Below are 17,163 nucleotides of genomic sequence, written 5' to 3'. Positions count from 1 at the left end.
TGTTGGTGGCCAACGTGATTTATTCATCATATTTATTCCCTGGAATCTTTTCTAAGGACTTGAAGATTTATGGGCCTGTGCTTACATAAGTACATGTGGACAGACAGTGGCACAGACCCAGCTGGGACCCTGGCCTTTTCCTGACCCAAACTCCTCACATCCCATAGAACTGACAGTGAAATCTTGCTAGGTTCTCTTTTGGAACCTTTTGAGATAGACAGCGTGAAAATCCCCTTCCTGAAACAAGGTGTCATGACTAATTTGTGTCCTTTCAGTGATAAGGATCCAGGCGGCCTTCTGCTGTTACCTGAGAAAGGCGACCTGGCCGACACGGACATCAGTGAAGTGCTGGCCGTCGTGAGCACTCTGCTCTCTGTTGCTGCTCGAGAGGTAACTGATGCCGCTCTGTTTCCTTTGCCTCTTGCCTTTAGGAGACGGGGTAGGGCAGTCGTGGCTCCTTCCCCTTTAGCCCTCATTTACAGCATGATTGTAACTTTGCCTACGACTGTCACACACGAGCACAGAGGTTTCCCCGCCTGCCTTTGCTTCTAGTTAGCAGCTCCTGCAAAATGAGTGAGAGGTTGCTTCCCTGCCCCTTGGTAGTCAGCCAGCAATAAATGCCTGAAAGTGCTCATTAAGACTCCCTTTGAAAAGAAGGAATGGGTATTTACTGAGTGCCCTTGTGGTGTCAGTCAGTGAGCCCAGCGCATAGTCATATACTTGTGGTGTGAATTCTGTGGAAAAAGCCTTTAACTTTTTTTAAAATTTAAGATTACTTAGCAAACCCACAGGCTAATCAAATCTGAAAAGATGGTCTCTTTTTTTCCGTGCTAATGATATTTTAAAGTTTTTTCTTTCTTTTTTTTTTTTTAACATGAAGGATTTTGTTTCTTAAAATGTAGTCCATTTGTCACCTGGATCAGAGTCGCCTGGTACATTGTGGCAAACATTTGGATTTCTCGGTCCCACCCCAAGCTACTGATTTAGAATCTCTGGGGGTGGGGCTTAAAACTCTGCATTATGTCAAGCACCCCCAGAGATTCTGAAGTAGCAAAGCCCTGTAGTAGGGGACCAAGCACTACCTCTCTGGATAAAATACAGGAACCAGGGAGTTAGAGGAGATGTGGGGAGAGTGCACACCACACCCTTGATGTGTTTAATGACATGGCTGAACTTGGTGTCTTTAAATCTCTTATGTTTTTGTTAGTGCTTTGCTGTTTTCAGGTTGCTTCTGGAGCCATGATTTCGTTCATTCCCAGCTGCCTGCGGTGATAGGCCACTCAGCACTTACCCCCCCACCGCCCCGCCCCGCCATTTGCTCACAGGGACCTTAGAGAGCTTTCAGTGTGCTGGGTTGTCATTTGTAGTGTGCTAGGTCACACTGGACTGGCCACTATTTAGACCTAATATTAGTTTAAATTCAGGGTTATTTTTATTTTACTGTGATGCCTGTGTTCTTTAAGGTAATGTATTGACTTCATAAGCCTTAATTGTTTTTAATCAATGCTCTATTTTCTGCTGTCACATTAATGTTCTCTTTGGTTATTTTCTCCTTTCTGTCTTCTTTCCAGACTCATCTCTTGAGTCTCCCTTAAAAATCTTACTCCAGCCTACTGCCCATCAGTTTTTGCTCTGCCTTGGTTAGCTGTGTCTCATTCTCATCTGTTTTTATTTCTGCCATTTCCCACACTTTCCCTTTCGCCTGGAGCTCATCTAAATTCTATGTTTCCCAGACTGCTGATTTAAGTTCTATGTTCCCATCATCAGTGCCCCTGGGCAGAAGACTCCAGTGTTCTCACTGGTTTTTGGGTGTTAATTCTGCCTCCTGTGTGAGTTGGTATGTGCTGGAGCCAGGACTAAAACCCAGGCTGTTCGACTCTTAGTCTTGTCCCCTTTCCACTCGGTCAGGTGTGCTGTGAGTTGTACGTAGAGAAGTGAGATAGCATTTGTCCAAGAGAATTCCTCATAATCTTCACTATTTGGAGATCACGTGATTGTCTTTTCTTCCCTGTCACTTTCCTGTGATACAAAGGAAGTTAGAAACTTCACCGAACCTCCCAGGCCAGGGATCACTGCAGCCATTGAGATATTTCCTTGAATTATCTTTTTGAATAAGAAACATTTATGGTTGTACTAAAGAAGAAGAGTTAGATTTAAAAAAACTTTTTTTCAAGGTGGTCAGAAATGTACCTAGTCTGAAAAATTTCTCGCAAGTCTGTTAATTCAGTAGAGGTCCACTAGAAGCCTGCTGCGTGCCGGGCCCTGTGCTAGGCACGGGGGTACAGTGCCAAAAGAGCATGGTCTTGAGGAGCAGGCAAACATGTGATCAGTCATAATACAGTAAGGGCCTAAAAGCGTAGGTCTTGTGGGTACAGAAGAGCACACCTGACCCTATCTGGTGGAAGAAGGCAGTAGAGCTTGGGAAGGGCTTTTTGGAGGAGGTGGTGCTGGAGCTCCTTGTGAGCCCACAAACGGAGTCTGATCAGGCATAGAGGAAGGGGTGTTCTTAATAGAACAGCATATGTAAAGGGCCAGTGACAAGATGAGGAGGAGCAGGTATTTGAAGAGGAGAGTGCTAACGGCTAGGCTTCGAACATGTTGGGTTTATGGTTCTGGGAGGACTTCAGGTGACAGTGTCTGGTTGGACCCTCAGGAGCTGAGTCAGTGCTGGAAATGGAGATTTGCAGTCATTCACCAGCAGGTGATAGTTGAAGCCATGAATGTCAGTGTTCTCTTATTGCCTGTGGGCATCTGTGTAGAAAGGGCAGCCAGGAGAGTACAAAGGAGAGGCAGGAAGAAAGTCAGGGGCCACAGAAGCTGAGGGAGGAGAGAGCTTCAAGTAGGACCGTGGCTGGCACAGCTCCCAGGGCTGAGGTTAAGTGGGGAGGCTTTGCTCTCTAGGTGGCAACTAATGCCTTTGAGGAATGGCTTCAACGAGTGGTGGGTGCAGGAGGGGTAGAATGGCAGGGAGGGGAAAGGCAAGCACAGCAGGTGCGGGCAGCTTTTTCAAATGGAACACATGTACACAAACATATATATTGATGCACACTTTAAAGAAACAACTATCCATTTTAAGAACTGAAACATTACCAATATTTTTGCAGTCTGCCCCTCCCTGCCCAGTGCCCTTCCATGGCTCACCTTCCTCCTTCCTCATAAGAGGTAACCACCATTCTGAAATTTATATTCATCATTTCCTTGTGTTTCTTTCTACTTATCCCTACATAGCAGGCTTGTTTTCCCTGGTTTTGGTCTTTAATGGAATCATGTGGCATGTAGTCTTCTGGGACAAGTTTTTTTCACCCAACAGCATTTTTGAGATTCATGCATGTTGATGTATGTGCTGCAGCTCTCCCCCCCCACCCCCAACCCACTGGTACCCAATATTCCCCTTATGAATCTGCCATAATTTATTTATCCATTTTACTTTGGAGGGGAGGGATAGTTGGGTTGTTTCCAGTTCGGGGCACTTACATGGAAGTAATATCTTGTGGTTTGTAGGTGCAAGAATTTATCCCTAGAGGTCATTTGACTCTTCAGAGAAACTGGAGAATAAAGATGATGGTTAGAGAGCCGTAGTGGGATAAAGAATTGTCTTTTAAAATGGGAGAGATTTGATTGAAGGCTCAGGGGAAGGAGCCAGAGAGAAAAGGAATTATTGAAGATGTGTGTGTGTGTGTGTGTGTGTGTGTGTGTGTGTGTGTGTGAGAGAGAGAGAGAGAGAGAGAGAGAGAGAGAGAGAGAGAGAGAGAGAGAGAGAGAGATACTGTGGGGTAAGGTTCCGAAGGGGTGGAAGGGGGAACGTGGAGTCAAACATCTATAAAGGCTCTGAACAGCTGGAGGGCAAGAGAGGAGTTTTCATAATACTGTCTTTCTTGGTCACTTTTGGGTTGAAGCTCTGTCATAAATATTCCCCACTTCCCTAGAATCTCTTTGTGTCTGACAGCTGCTCTCTTACAGAATGCCCCTGGCTGTGTTCTGTGAATGGCCTGTTGTAAACACTTTCCATTTCTCTCCTCCCTTGTAGTGTGAACTGTTGATGGTCGATGGGGCCCAAGGGGAGGTGGGCTCTGTGCTCTTCTCCCTGTTCTGGTCTGTCCAAGGCAGCCTGCTGTCCTGGTGCTACCTGCAGCTGAAGAGCACGGACTCTGGAGCCAAAGATCTTGCCGCTGACCTTATTGAAAAATGTGAGTTTCAGTACAAAATCCATGAAAACCGATAGGTGTTTGGGTTTGACTCTGTGTGTGCTCTCTTCTTAGTACCTCATGCATAGAACAGAGTGTTTGTTGTTTTCATTTCATTATTACAAATCAGATCTGTCTTCGGGTTGTTTTTTTCTTCTTAAAATGGAATTCTGTAGCATGTCTTTTTGCTCAGTTTCCTGTCTGAATGAAGTATTATGCCTAAGTGTTTTTATTGTACGGTTGGGTCATTTCATGGCCTAAACATTGCCTCTGCGGTCATACACCACTCTTAGATGATACTATATTGTTCAGTAGAGTCTGTCTTCCCTGTTTTAATCAAATTATCCAAAAAAGAAAGTCTTGAACTTCAAAAATCTAAGGTACATGTGAGCACTTCTGTGATCTTTGCTGGTACTGAAAATATTCATGTCCCATAAACCCACAGAAAATATTCATGTCCCATAAACCCACAGAAAATTATATGAAACCCAACGGGTTCTGAGAACTTGTATGTACTTCAAAAATCTAAGGTACATGTGAGCACTTCTGTGATCTTTGCTGGTACTGAAAATATTCATGTCCCATAAACCCACAGAAAATATTCATGTCCCATAAACCCACAGAAAATTATATGAAACCCAACGGGTTCTGAGAACTTGTATGTAGAAAAATCAGTTCCATCAAACTTGGTCTCAGCAGCCATGTCAAAAATGCTTACAGTATTGAGTCTTGGCTCTTCAAGTTTGGCCTGTCACATGGCGTACCTAGAGGCGGGCCCTTTGTAAACAAAGGGAGAGGCAGACCAGCAACTGGGTTGGTCAGCCATGTACCTTCACTTATAAAAGGGATATCTCCACCCCATTGAAAAGTAGCAAAGACAAAAAAAGAAAAAATCACTCACTTTAAAAGTAAACTTTTACTGAGATTCACAGTGCTTTTCCCTCCCAGAGGAAAACGTTTGTATGACACTGAAATGGTCTCATGGTCTTCTCTGACGGGGAATTCCCTCTACAGCTTCTGTGACCCTCTCCAGCTTTGTCCTTGATGATGACCAAGCAAGTGATGTTTCTACCATATAAAATATTAATTATTTTCTTTATGTTTTGGCAGATGTGGGACAGTTTCTGGCACGCATGAGAGTGATTTTGGAATCCCTTTTGTCACAGTATAGCGGGAAAACTGTAGTAGAAAAATTATGTAATTCGGTGTTTTCAATGGCAGCTCGTCAACTGGTAAGACAGAGTGGCAGCCATTTGTAAGGGGTGGGAGGGGGCAGAGTCTGAGGTGGACGCTAAGTGCTTCGTTCATCTTCCTGTAGGTGATCTTTCTGCTGGACTTTTGCACGTTAGATATTTCACACTGCACGCTCTTGAGAGAGTTCAGTGCCCTGACAGAGCTGTTGAAGGAGCTCTGCAGTGACCCTGATGGAGGACTGAACAAGGTACCTCGAGCTGGCGTTTGAACCTGCTTTGTATCCCCTCTTAGGAACTCTGTGACCATACGTAATGAGACATACCACTCAGTTACGGGTCTACACGAATAAGTTACCTCTAGAAGAGCCCCCTCTGTTTTATCAGTACTTTATCAGTGTCTATCAATTTTATCAGCGTTGGTTTTGACAGCCAGAATAAATGCCATTCTGAGTTGATTTGGTACGGTCAGCATTAGACAGGAGACACAGAGGAAGCTGTACATAGATTAATTTAATTGTTCTACAGCACATGAAATTATATCAAAACCATGTGAATGATTAACCAAATTGGAGTCCAGAAGAGAAAATCTGGGTTGGGTATTTAAAAGCATTTTCTCCCTTACTCAGCCTTACAGGACAAAATGTTTTTTCACTGTCGTTTGGATCACACAACTCTGTGGGAGTAGAAAGGGCATATATTTAAAAGCCTATTTTAAAGACTGAAAAAGGGAGGGAGAAGACAAGATGGGCTCGGGTTTGCCAAGGTCCCAAATAGGAGTGTAAGGTCTTTCATGCTAGTACTGGAACTTCATGCTAGTACTGGTTTGTAAGAAATAGTTCTTACAGATAGTCATAGTTAGAAAAATAAAAGCTAATCAGAGTTACTATAACGCAATAGAAACCCCGTGTCTTCTCTGCTGAATAAATGTATGTTGATCGATATGTATAGATGGGAACATCAGGTATATTTTTAGCCTGTGTGATGATTTGTATAGGGATGTCAAAGGCTACTGTCTGGGGCACTGATGCATAGCAGTTTCCTGTGTATGGCTGGATGTAGAGTGATGAAAACCCTTCTTTCTTAACTCGTTTGTCTACATAGCTGGATGTGGAGACTTGGCAACAGGAACGTCCTGTGGTGTTACATACGTGGACCAAGGAGTCTGCTCACAACTATGAAAATAACTGCCATGAGGTGTCTGTCTTTGTTAGCCCAGGGGCAACCTATTTTGAGGTGGAATTTGATGAGAGATGTGAAACTGAGAAAAGGTACAACTCACCTGTTCTTTTTCCCCAAGCAATAATGGATCAGAAATGAGAGACGGAAAGTGATAAAGATTATGCTTTCACAGGTATGATTATCTGGAATTTACCGACGCTAGAGGTGGGAAAACACGCTATGACACAAAAGTCGGCACTGATAAATGGCCCAAGGTGAGTGATGTTCCCAGAGAGCCATGCGGTACTTGCTTCTGTGTCAATTCTTCTCCTTTTGTCAGCCTCAGGCGGTAATAGAGATGTGGCCTTTGAAGGGAAGCACTTATATTACACTTTCGTAAAAGGAAGTGCTTATAGCAGAGTTCAATACCTGTTTTGTAAATAAAGTTTTTTGGGGATACAGCCGCGCCCATTTGTTTGTTTCATCTGTAGCTGCGTTGGCACTTTAGTGGTGGAGTTGAGTCATCGCAACAGAGGCTGTATGGCGCAGAAAGTCTAATGATTTACTCTCTGATTCTTCATAGGAACAGTTTGCCACCCCTGGTTTATATCACATTGTCAGAGTAAATGGGGAGTTGTAATCCTTAGCAAGAAAGGGCCAGTGAGTCCAGCAGGGCCCTGACCATGGTGATGAAAGCCAGGATCTCCCTCACAGTTAGGGCTGCATGGTCTCTGGGGCTGGGAAGTTAAGTCCTGCTTCACTGTTGACCTTCTCTCTGCTGTCAGCGGTCTTGGGAGCAGAGGAGCGGGCAGCATGCTCTCTGGCTGCGTAGGTGGTGGGCAGATGGGCATCTGAGGTTTAGAAAACCGACCAGCAGTTTTCAACTTTGCTTCTTCATAAGATGCAGTTGTGAATTTTCTGTTTCAGTCACTCCGTTATACATTTCTCCTTTAGTAGTTTTGGTGGGGGTGATAAGGTATAATGGTGAGAATATAGACCAATTTTTTTTTTTTTTTTTGGCCACGTGGCATGCGGGATCTTAGTTCCCTGACCAGGGACCAAACCCATGCCCCTTGCAGTGGAGGCACGGGGTCTTAACCACTGGACCTCCAGGGACCAGTTTTATATTTAGACCAATCTTATATTTAGATTTTTTTGAGTCGCGAAGAACATGCTTATTACTGAAATGCTACCTTCTCTAATCAGTTTGACCACATGACTTTTTTGTTTGTCTCTAGAAAGTGACCTTTAAGGCTGGTCCCCGGCTGCAGTTTCTCTTTCACTCTGACAGCAGCAACAATGAGTGGGGCTACAAATTCACCGTCACTGCCTATGGCCTGCCTGATGTCGCCGTGTCTTGGGGCTTGGATTTACAGCTCCTTGTTTCCCGGCTGATGGGACGCCTCGCTTCCCAGTGCATGGCACTCAAATCCGTGCATCGTAAGTCCACAGGCCATCCCTTCCCTTCTTGCTAACAGCCACATTGAAGAGCAAGGTGGTACCCCTTTTGTGCAAGTTGTCTCCACATAGCAGCAGAGCAAAGGGGATTGATAAAATTCCCTTTCAGTTTCCTTTAAACTAAACCAGAATAAGATGTCTACTTGACACCATTTTCATCAAGTTGCTTGACTCAGACACTGGAGCACATTGCCAAGGAAGGACATGGTGGATTCCCTGTCTGTGGAGGACAAGTGGGGAGGGAGCTGAGTTTTGGCAGCATTGTCATCGTTTTTTTGTGGGTCAATTTTGGTATACTCCAACAAGAAGGCAGAAATATGGAATAAATTAATGGTATATTCTCTAATTATCTGAATATTTGTGTGAATATGTATAAATATGTGAACATGGATTTAGCCTTAAAGTGATTTCTTCAACTTATTTGTTAAATTCATCCAAGGACGAGTGAAACAAGAAATAGAATGAAACTTTCTAGTGTATTTTATTTCTATATCATGTCTTGAGTTTTTCCTCACTTTAAAAGTAAAACATCATACAAAAATTGTGTAACGGAAAAAAGCCAAGGGGAAAAGCCAGTTTTAATCCTGATACCCAGAGATAACTATTATTAACATTTTAATCTGTTTCTATCTAGTCTTTTTTCTTTGTTTATTCATAAACACATACATGTGGGTATTTAATTATTGCTGCTATTTTTTTTTTACAAACTTAAGTTTACGAATTGTGAACATGTCCTCATAATGAAACGTTTCCTGTTATACCCTAGAGGTAGTTCCCATTCTGTTTTCAACTTACTACACGGGTTAAGTCATTTCAGAGGCACCTGTAACTGAAGCTGTCGTAGAGAATGGTAGCATTTCAGGACTGCCTGATGGCTTGGGTTCATTGGGGTATTTGTTTATGAAGTATCACAGTTACATTCTGCTAAATGTGTGTGAATTCCCTCCAAGTCTTAATGCCCAAGTTTTTTAAAAACCTTTTCTTCACCAGTTCAAAAATTCTCAGTATATTAAGGAAAAAATAGAACTCTCATCAGCCTTCTTTTTCTCTTTCCAGAGTTAGGAAGTAACATGGCAATACCTCAGGCAAAAATGGCATTAGTCCTAAACTCCCCCTTGTGGAAACCTGTCTTCAGGCACCAAATATGTCCAGAGTTGGGATTAGAAGCAAGCTGGCCCACTCACCCACCCCAGGATAATAAGGAGGTATTTATTCTTCTCTTGTCTTTGTATTTGGAATGGGAAATGTTTGCTAATATTTATTACTTTAAATTATAAACGTCTGTGTTTGTATCTTATCACCCCCACTGAGCTGTTAGCTCCTCGAGGGCAGAAACTATCCCTTGTTCACTTGGGGTCCCCACTGTGCACCACAGGGGCCAGTGTAACGGGTCTTCAGAAGTATTGACTGACTGACTCTTCAGTGATATACAGTAGGTGCTCAGTAAATCTCTCTTGATGGAGTTATTAAACAAACAAGTCGAGTCTATTTCCGGTGCCCGCTGAGTCAAACTTCAGAATAAATGATTTATGCTGTACTTATTTGTACTCCATGGAACAGTAACACATTATTTAGGCTTATAATAATTAAAAACGAAACAAGTTTGCCCACTGTCTCTTCTTCATCTCTCCACCCCTCTCTCTCTGCTCTACTACTTTTCCTCCCTTCTTCCTGCCTCCCCCTACCCCAGTTCTTCAGTAGTTAATTGCTGAATCCAGGGGTTCTTGCTTAGCTTCTCTTCTCCTTTGCCTCTCTGCTCCTTCTCTTATTCCATGGCAGCCCACTGTCTTCTCTTAATCTCACCACTCCATCTACCTCCTTTATTGATCTCTCTTCTTCCTCCTTCTCTGAAGAGTAGGCTTCATTTGGGCTTTCTCCCCTTTCCTGCACCCCACCAAGACTTGATGCTGTCTCCTCTCTTCTGTTGTCATATCTGTGTGAAAAATACCTTAATGTCAGTTTCCAGCCCTGGTTCTTCTCTCAGGCTCCAGTTGTGTATCCCCATCTTCCTGTCAGGTATTTCCATTTAAGTGTTCTGATTCCCTTTAACTCAGAGGTGTAAAACCAGGACGTCTCCCTGGACTTCTCGCTCCTGTTACTGTCATTATTGTTTCCCAGGCATTGAACCACTGCTCCCTGGCATCACCTTTATCCCTACCTTGTTCTCACCTTTCCTGTCCAGTCAGCTGCAAGCCCTGTGGCTTCTTCCTTGAGATGTTCACCACTGTCTGTTTCCTCTGTCTCCATCTTTATTCAGACCCTCATCTTGCACTTGCATTGTTACATTGGTACCTACCAAGTTTTTTTTAATCACTGCATTATCTTGTCATTCCACTGCCAAGCACCATTAATGGCTCCCCGTTGCCCACAGGGTGAAGTCTAAACTCCTCAGTGTGACAGTCAAGGCTCTCTACAGTCTCCTTTCACCTTACCTATCTGACTCTAGTTCCCACCACTCCCCAGCTGAGACTTCAGGCCAGGTCAGTCTCCCCACTGACTCTTAACTTTTGCTCATGGTTGTGTTCCTCAGGGCCAAACCTGCCTAGTCTTCAGGGTCCAGTCCAAAGCCCGTCCCCTCCAGGAGGCTTTTCTTAGTTACTTTAACCTGCCAGGAGCTCCCTCCTATGAATTCTCAGCACTGGGTGTCCCTTCTAGGCATTTGGCACTTGATAATCTTATGCTTTACAGTAGTGGTAGTTTTAATGCTTTTAATGTTTTATTTATGTTTACCTTTTTTTTTAACCCATGTATCTGTCTGATCTCCCCCAAGTAGATTGAAACTTCCTGAGAGTAAGCACCGTGTTTTATACTTCTGCTTTGGCCTAGTAGGTGTTCAGTAAACTTTATTTTTTGAATGAATGCATTAAACATGATGGTTTTTCTTGTTGTTGTTCCCAGGTTAAGAACATCCCTGATGATCCCTGCCACCAATTTCTTCTTGACTTTGCACAGTCAGATCCTGCCCAGAACTTCTGTGGGCCATATTCAGAACTTTTCAAAGGATTCATACAGGCATGTAGAAAACAGGCCCCAAAGACAGATATAGTTGCTGGTTCCACTATTGATCAAGCTGTGAACGCCACCTTTGCCGCTCTGGTGTATCGCACTCCAGATTTATATGAGAAGCTGCAAAAATATGGTAACTTATATTACAGGGAATGTTTTTGATCTGAAGGCCAATTGCTAAGTTTTAAGAAAGCTTATCTTAAGTGAAAGTTGTAAAATATTTTGGAACATAAACATACTTCTACAACTATAGACTTCATCTTGTCAGTCCTGCTTTGCCAGTCAAAAGATTTGTGACCAATTTATAGTTAGCAGATTGCAGTATATAGCAAGTAGCCTTGAGTTTCCTAATTAGCAGGTAATTTGTCTTTATCCAGAATTCTCATGGAAAACTGCCGAGAAGTTTAATGGAAAGAAACCTTAACTTGGGTTGTACTCCCAGCTCACAAACTAGAAGTTGTGCAGCTTCAGGTTAATCAGATAACCTTTCTGCACCTGAGTATCCTTATCCGTAAAGTTTAGAGTTGATTAGCTCTAACATGCTAAGAAATTCCAATTTAAACCTGAGATGTTTAGGTAATTGAATGTGCTGATAACCAAGGAGGAAATGCAGGTATTAACTCCACCTTTAGACCTGCAGCTTCTTTGTAGCATCATCCCTGCTTGGTTTCCTTTGTTGATAGCCTGCTCCTTGCCATTTCTTTTCCTCATGTCCCCCAGGGATACCATCTCTGTGTATTTACTCTAAGTGTAGACTGCAGCCTAACAGGACCCACAGAGAGGGAGGGTCTCTCCCTACGCATAATCTTTCAGGGGAAAAACATTTCAAACCCAGCGTAAAGACAAGTTATGGGCTGTCCCAAGCACTTTGGCAGGTTATGTGTTCTTTCCATGGTGCTGATGAAAGAAGCAGGAGCAAATGCTTCCTTTCTTAGAGTAGGTAATTGCTTATTGCCCTAATTATTATTATTATTGATATTATTAGCGCTGCTACCTTTATTGCTTAGTCCTGTGTGTCCCACATTGCAGAGTTTATTTCCTGATGTCCAAATCATCTCAATTACTCCTTCAAATCTTAATATTTCCTTTAAGAAGCTGCTCAAGTAAATAAAACTATACTGAAGCATGAGTGGTTTAGGTAAACAACTGTCACATGGGAGAGTATATTTCTGCTGGGGATGAGGGGCCTGCTGACCTGTATGGTTTTGAAAAAAAAAAATTCGGTACATGTTTCCATAATCAAATTGTAGTAAGACAACTGGACAGCCTTTGTTGCCTGTGGGAACTTTCAGTGGAAGGATAAAAGCCTTGTGAGTTAAAAGCTGAGAGATAGAACTCTCCCCCAGCTCTTTTTCAAATCATGTTCAGCTATCACATACCTATTTGCAGTTAAGAAACACACAATCAAATGTAGAAGCTAGAAATATTTTACCGAATACAAGTTGTTTCTAGAATACCTACCACTGTTGCTTTGAAAGAGGTAAAGTTGGTTCCCAGTTCTTTCTGTCCCTGCCTCTAAGGGGCTATTCATGGGTTCTTCAAGACTGAACTACTTTGAGAGTGGTCCTTGTCTAGCTAATTTGCTCATCTTTGTATAAAAATTTGTCACCCTTTTGGGTTAGAAATGTACGGGAGGAGTTTTTCAACTAGACTGTAAGCTGCTTGAGGCCAGGAACCATGTTTGTTTTTTTCAGCATAGTGTTTCCCAGTGCCTGGCATAGAGCCTGGCAATTCTAGGTATTCACAAAATACATTGCATTTACATTGGCTCAACAGAGAGCGTCACTGTGTTCTAGTAGTTTATCCTTTGGTTTTTAGATGAAAAGGGGCAGGCCTCATGGGTCTTTCTTTAAAAAAAAAAAAAGACAAAAAGAACTTTTTTGTTATTTTTCTAATTATAAAAATAATACCTATTCATGTAGAAACTTACAAAGTACAGAAAAGCTTAATTATCAACTATAATCTCACCACTTCAAGAACATTTTTCTGTTATCATTTTTCTATATATCTACCTGGCCTTTTATTTAGGTATATTTATATGTGTACATATGTATATATACACACCATGTTTTTACTATGTATACTCTTTTTAAATAAGATAATTTTGTACATACTGTTTCATAATCAGCCTTTTTTACTTACTATATACCATGAACTTTTTTCCTTGTTTTTTTTTTTAACATCTTTATTGGAGTATAATTGCTTTACATCGTTGTGTTAGTTGCTGCTGTATAACAAAGTGAATCAGCTATACATATACATATATCCCCATATCCCCTCCCTCTTGCATCTCCCTCCCACCCTCCCTATCCCACCCCTCTAGGTGGTCACAAAGCACCGAGCTGATCTCCCTGTGCTACACGGCTGCTTCCCACTAGCTACCTATTTTACATTTGGTAGTGTATATAGGTCCATGCCACTCTCTCACTTCGTCTCAGCTTACCCTTCCCCCTCCCCATGTCCTCAAATCCATTCTCTACGTCTGCATCTTTATTCCTGTCCGGCCCCTAGGTTCTTCAGAACCTTTTTTTTTTTTTTTAGATTCCATATATATGTGTTAGCATATGATATTTGTTTTTCTCTTTCTGACTTACTTCACTGTGTATGACAGTCTCTAGGTCCATCCACCTCACTACAAATAACTCAATTTTGTTTCATTTTATGGCTGAGTAGTATTCCACTGTATATATGTGCCACATCTTCTTTATCCATTCATCTGTCGATGGACACTTAGGTTGCTTCCATGTCCTGGCTGTTGTAAATAGTGCTGCAGTGAACAATGTGGTATATGACTCTTTTTGAATTATGGTTTTCTCAGGGTATATGCCCAGTAGTGGGGTTGCTGGGTCATATGGTAGTTCTATTTTTAGTTTTTTAAGGAACCTCCATACTGTTCTCCACAGTGGCTGTATCAATTTACATTCCCACCAACAGTGCAAGAGGGTTCCCTTTTCTCCACACCCTCTCCAGCATTTATTGTTTGTAGATTTTCCATGTCAATAATTATTTTTTACTCACTTTTAATATTTTTTATTTTGCTTTTAATTTTTTTATATTTTACTTTTATATTTTTACTTTTAATATTTTACTTTAACAGTATATCCATTTCAGATGCTGTTTGAATAAAGTTAGTTTGAAGTAACACAGAGAACCCATTACAGGTGTTTGTGGTTTAATTGATAGTTTTTTCCCCTAGTCCTCTCTTAGGAGCCCCCATGTGCAAGTGTCAGGGGAAGAGTTTTCCTTTGTGGAGATTGGGAGGTGACTTTGGGCTTCATGTTGCAGGAGTGAATTGTGTTAACTGAATGTAACCTCTCCTTTCCCCAGTAAACAGTGGGGGCAAGACAGCCCTGAGTGAGGAGTTCGCACAGGTGTATTCCTTGGCAGATGGGATTCGAATATGGATGGTAAGGTTTTCCTTTGCATGTGATTTTTATATATTTTGAGTTTTCCCACCATGATATCATTGAATTAAGGTAAGTAGCTCTCTTCTCAAGAATTTAACTTTAGGAATGTTTTTCAAAACTAAAGTTCAGTGATGTGAATGGATAAAAAATAATTTAGAACACTTGAAATCATAATTTGGTGAATGTTGAGATTGTCAGAGTAAATAGGGCTCAATTGAGCCCCCCCTTACCTCCTTCTGTAACCCAAAGGCTGCTCGGTGGAACCTAACCTTTTAGACTAGGGGGAAGAGCATTGTGTTAGATGACAGTTTTAGGCAGAGGAGAGCACTCTTTCAAAGGAGAGGGCTTTCTGCATTTTAGAAAAGTAGTTCTGCAGCATTGTTCGTGACAGCATTAAACTGGAAGAACAAAATGTCCCGTTTATAGAACAGACAAAAAGATTATATATTGTATTACTGTGTAATACTATATTACAGTGAAAGTGAATGAAGTAGAGCTGCCTGTATCAGCATGGGTGGTGCTCACAAATGTGATGATGAGCAAAAAATAGCAAGTTGTAGAAGAATGCGTAGGTATGATATTCCTCATATAAAGCTTAAACATAAACTAGATCTCTCTGTTATGTACATAAATATGTAGTAAAATTACACAAATGCATGGAAATGATAACAAATTCAGGAGAATTGTTTTTATTTCTTAGGTGTGGAGATGAGTATATATTAGTATTATTTATATATATATTTACAACCACCTTAAATATTGTATAGTAATTGAGAAAGCAATCTTAAAATAAATGAGTAGAGGCTGGTAATAAGAGTGAAAGCAAGAGACTAGTTGTGGTAATTAGATGAGAATGGCTTCTGCTACTTGGGAGATAAGATAATTAGACTGTGTGATTGACCTGAGTGGTGAACAGGCAAATGGAATTTAGGACTGTTTCCGTGTTCCTGGTTTGGGTGACTTGGTGGGTGGGTAGAAGCGTTGACCAGAATAGGAAGAATGGTCTTGGATCTGGGAGAGGGGTGCTAAGTTCAGCTTGAGGCCTGTTATATATGAGGACATCTAGGTTATTTAAGACACCTAGCTGGAGAATTTAGTAAATGTGAAAGAATATAAATGTCAAGGCAGAGATAAGGACAACTTCAAATCATTGGTAATAGTTTTTTTTTAAATGTATGAGTTTATCCAGGAACAGACAGCCTTGGACGAAATCCACAATGATTAGAACATAGTTGGTGCTCAATGTAGACGAGATAGATAGATGGAGACCCAAATGAACAGGGACTCTCAAAAGAAACTAAAAGGTATCATCATCAGAATGGTGGCGGGTGGATCAGAAGAGTGTGTTGACAAAGGAACCAAGGCAGTAATAGCAATTTAAGAAAGAGTATCCGATAAAGTCAGCGGCCACACACAGTTCAAGTAAAAAGGATTTGGCAATTGTGACAAAGCACATTGTAGATTATGCTTCTGGTTTAGCATATGACAGACTGCCAATGACTGGACAAGATACCAGCCTTCTCTCTAAGACCTTGGTCTACATACATCACACATGGTCTTCTGTCTGGGCTGTCAGCACCATGGCCCAAACTGTGACCATTGCCTGTGCTGGTACTAGAAGCACCATTCTCTGCCTGGCAGCCTCAGCATCACTTAGAGGTGTCCCCTCCTTCGGAGGAGAAGAGAGGTCAACTTGTGGTTCAACCTCTGCTGCAAACCAGGTGTGTGATTTCTGGCCACACCACGCGGCTTGCAGGATCTTAGTTCCCCGACCAGGGATTGAACCCATGCCCCTTTCAGTGGAAGCACAGAGTCCTAACCACTGTACCGCCAGGGAAGTCCTGAGACCTCACTTCTTTATCTGTACTAGGTCAGCTTTAGGTAAGGGCCCCTCCAACTCCAGGGTTCTAGAATTTTTTAAAGAATAGGGTCATGGTTACAAATCCCTCCCAAATAACACATAGTTGAAAAGGAGGTAGTCTTGCAGATAGACCTTTAGCCAGCTTCAAATCCTGAATTATTTCTAGGACAAACAAAAACAGCTCAGTCCTGTGCACAGGACTGTAAAGTTCTCCAGGATCTCAACACTGTGTGCTTTTGAAGTAGTTTGCTGTGGCTGCCCTTGCTGCCCTGTCTGGACAGCGTAATTATGTGGCTCAAATCCTTCCCCAGTTAGAGATGAAGCAGAAGTCCCTGATGAGCCTGGGGAATGAGGCAGAAGAACAACGCGGGCCAGAAGCTGCTGAGGTGAACCCCGAGAGCCTGGGTGAGTGCCATCTCCGGCTGTCATCACTGGGCCTTCTGTTTCCATTTTGTAGAAAACCAGTGACCCACCTTCTAGATAAGTTTAGTTGAAGCTGTGTTGACCTAGGGAAGGTAACACAGGCACTAAATGTATTTTCCAAGGATGTTCACAAATAGAGAAGTGCCAGTTGTTAATTGTTTATTAACATGATCCAGATGGAGCATCTTTCTAATTACTTTCCTTAGGAGGCACGAAGTGCTTTTTGAGCTACATCTTGTTATGTTTTTAAAGTGTATTCACACTAAATATTTAATGAAATTAAGGAATTACTGTTAATTTTTAAAATTTCATAGTTATGTTATTATTTAAAACTTTTTTTTAGTGAAATATACTGAAGATTTTACAGATGAAATAATGTGATGCCTGGGATCTGCATGGAAGTAATCCAGGGAGTGGGAGTGGGTGAAAAAAGACTGGCCTTGGATTGATGGCTGTTAAATCTGGGCAAGGGG

At 41.9% G+C, this 17,163-nt stretch overlaps 1 protein-coding gene across 1 annotated transcript in view; it reads left to right on the top strand.

The window, feature by feature from the left end:
• ZZEF1 (zinc finger ZZ-type and EF-hand domain containing 1) overlaps positions 1 to 17,163 on the top strand; it is a 112,158-nt gene that overhangs the window by 50,879 nt on the left and 44,116 nt on the right. The window contains exons 18-28 of the mRNA XM_065896625.1: positions 276 to 390; positions 4,028 to 4,187; positions 5,295 to 5,416; positions 5,503 to 5,625; positions 6,479 to 6,645; positions 6,729 to 6,810; positions 7,774 to 7,975; positions 9,050 to 9,198; positions 10,892 to 11,132; positions 14,327 to 14,406; positions 16,579 to 16,672. Coding sequence (XP_065752697.1) covers positions 276 to 390; positions 4,028 to 4,187; positions 5,295 to 5,416; positions 5,503 to 5,625; positions 6,479 to 6,645; positions 6,729 to 6,810; positions 7,774 to 7,975; positions 9,050 to 9,198; positions 10,892 to 11,132; positions 14,327 to 14,406; positions 16,579 to 16,672 — 1,535 coding nt within the window. The remainder of the gene's footprint in view (positions 1 to 275; positions 391 to 4,027; positions 4,188 to 5,294; positions 5,417 to 5,502; positions 5,626 to 6,478; positions 6,646 to 6,728; positions 6,811 to 7,773; positions 7,976 to 9,049; positions 9,199 to 10,891; positions 11,133 to 14,326; positions 14,407 to 16,578; positions 16,673 to 17,163) is intronic.

Source organism: Phocoena phocoena, chromosome 19 (genome assembly GCF_963924675.1).
Source record: "Phocoena phocoena chromosome 19, mPhoPho1.1, whole genome shotgun sequence".
In the NCBI taxonomy this organism is placed as follows: Eukaryota; Metazoa; Chordata; class Mammalia; order Artiodactyla; family Phocoenidae; genus Phocoena; species Phocoena phocoena.
This window is presented reverse-complemented; position numbering and strand designations above follow the sequence as displayed.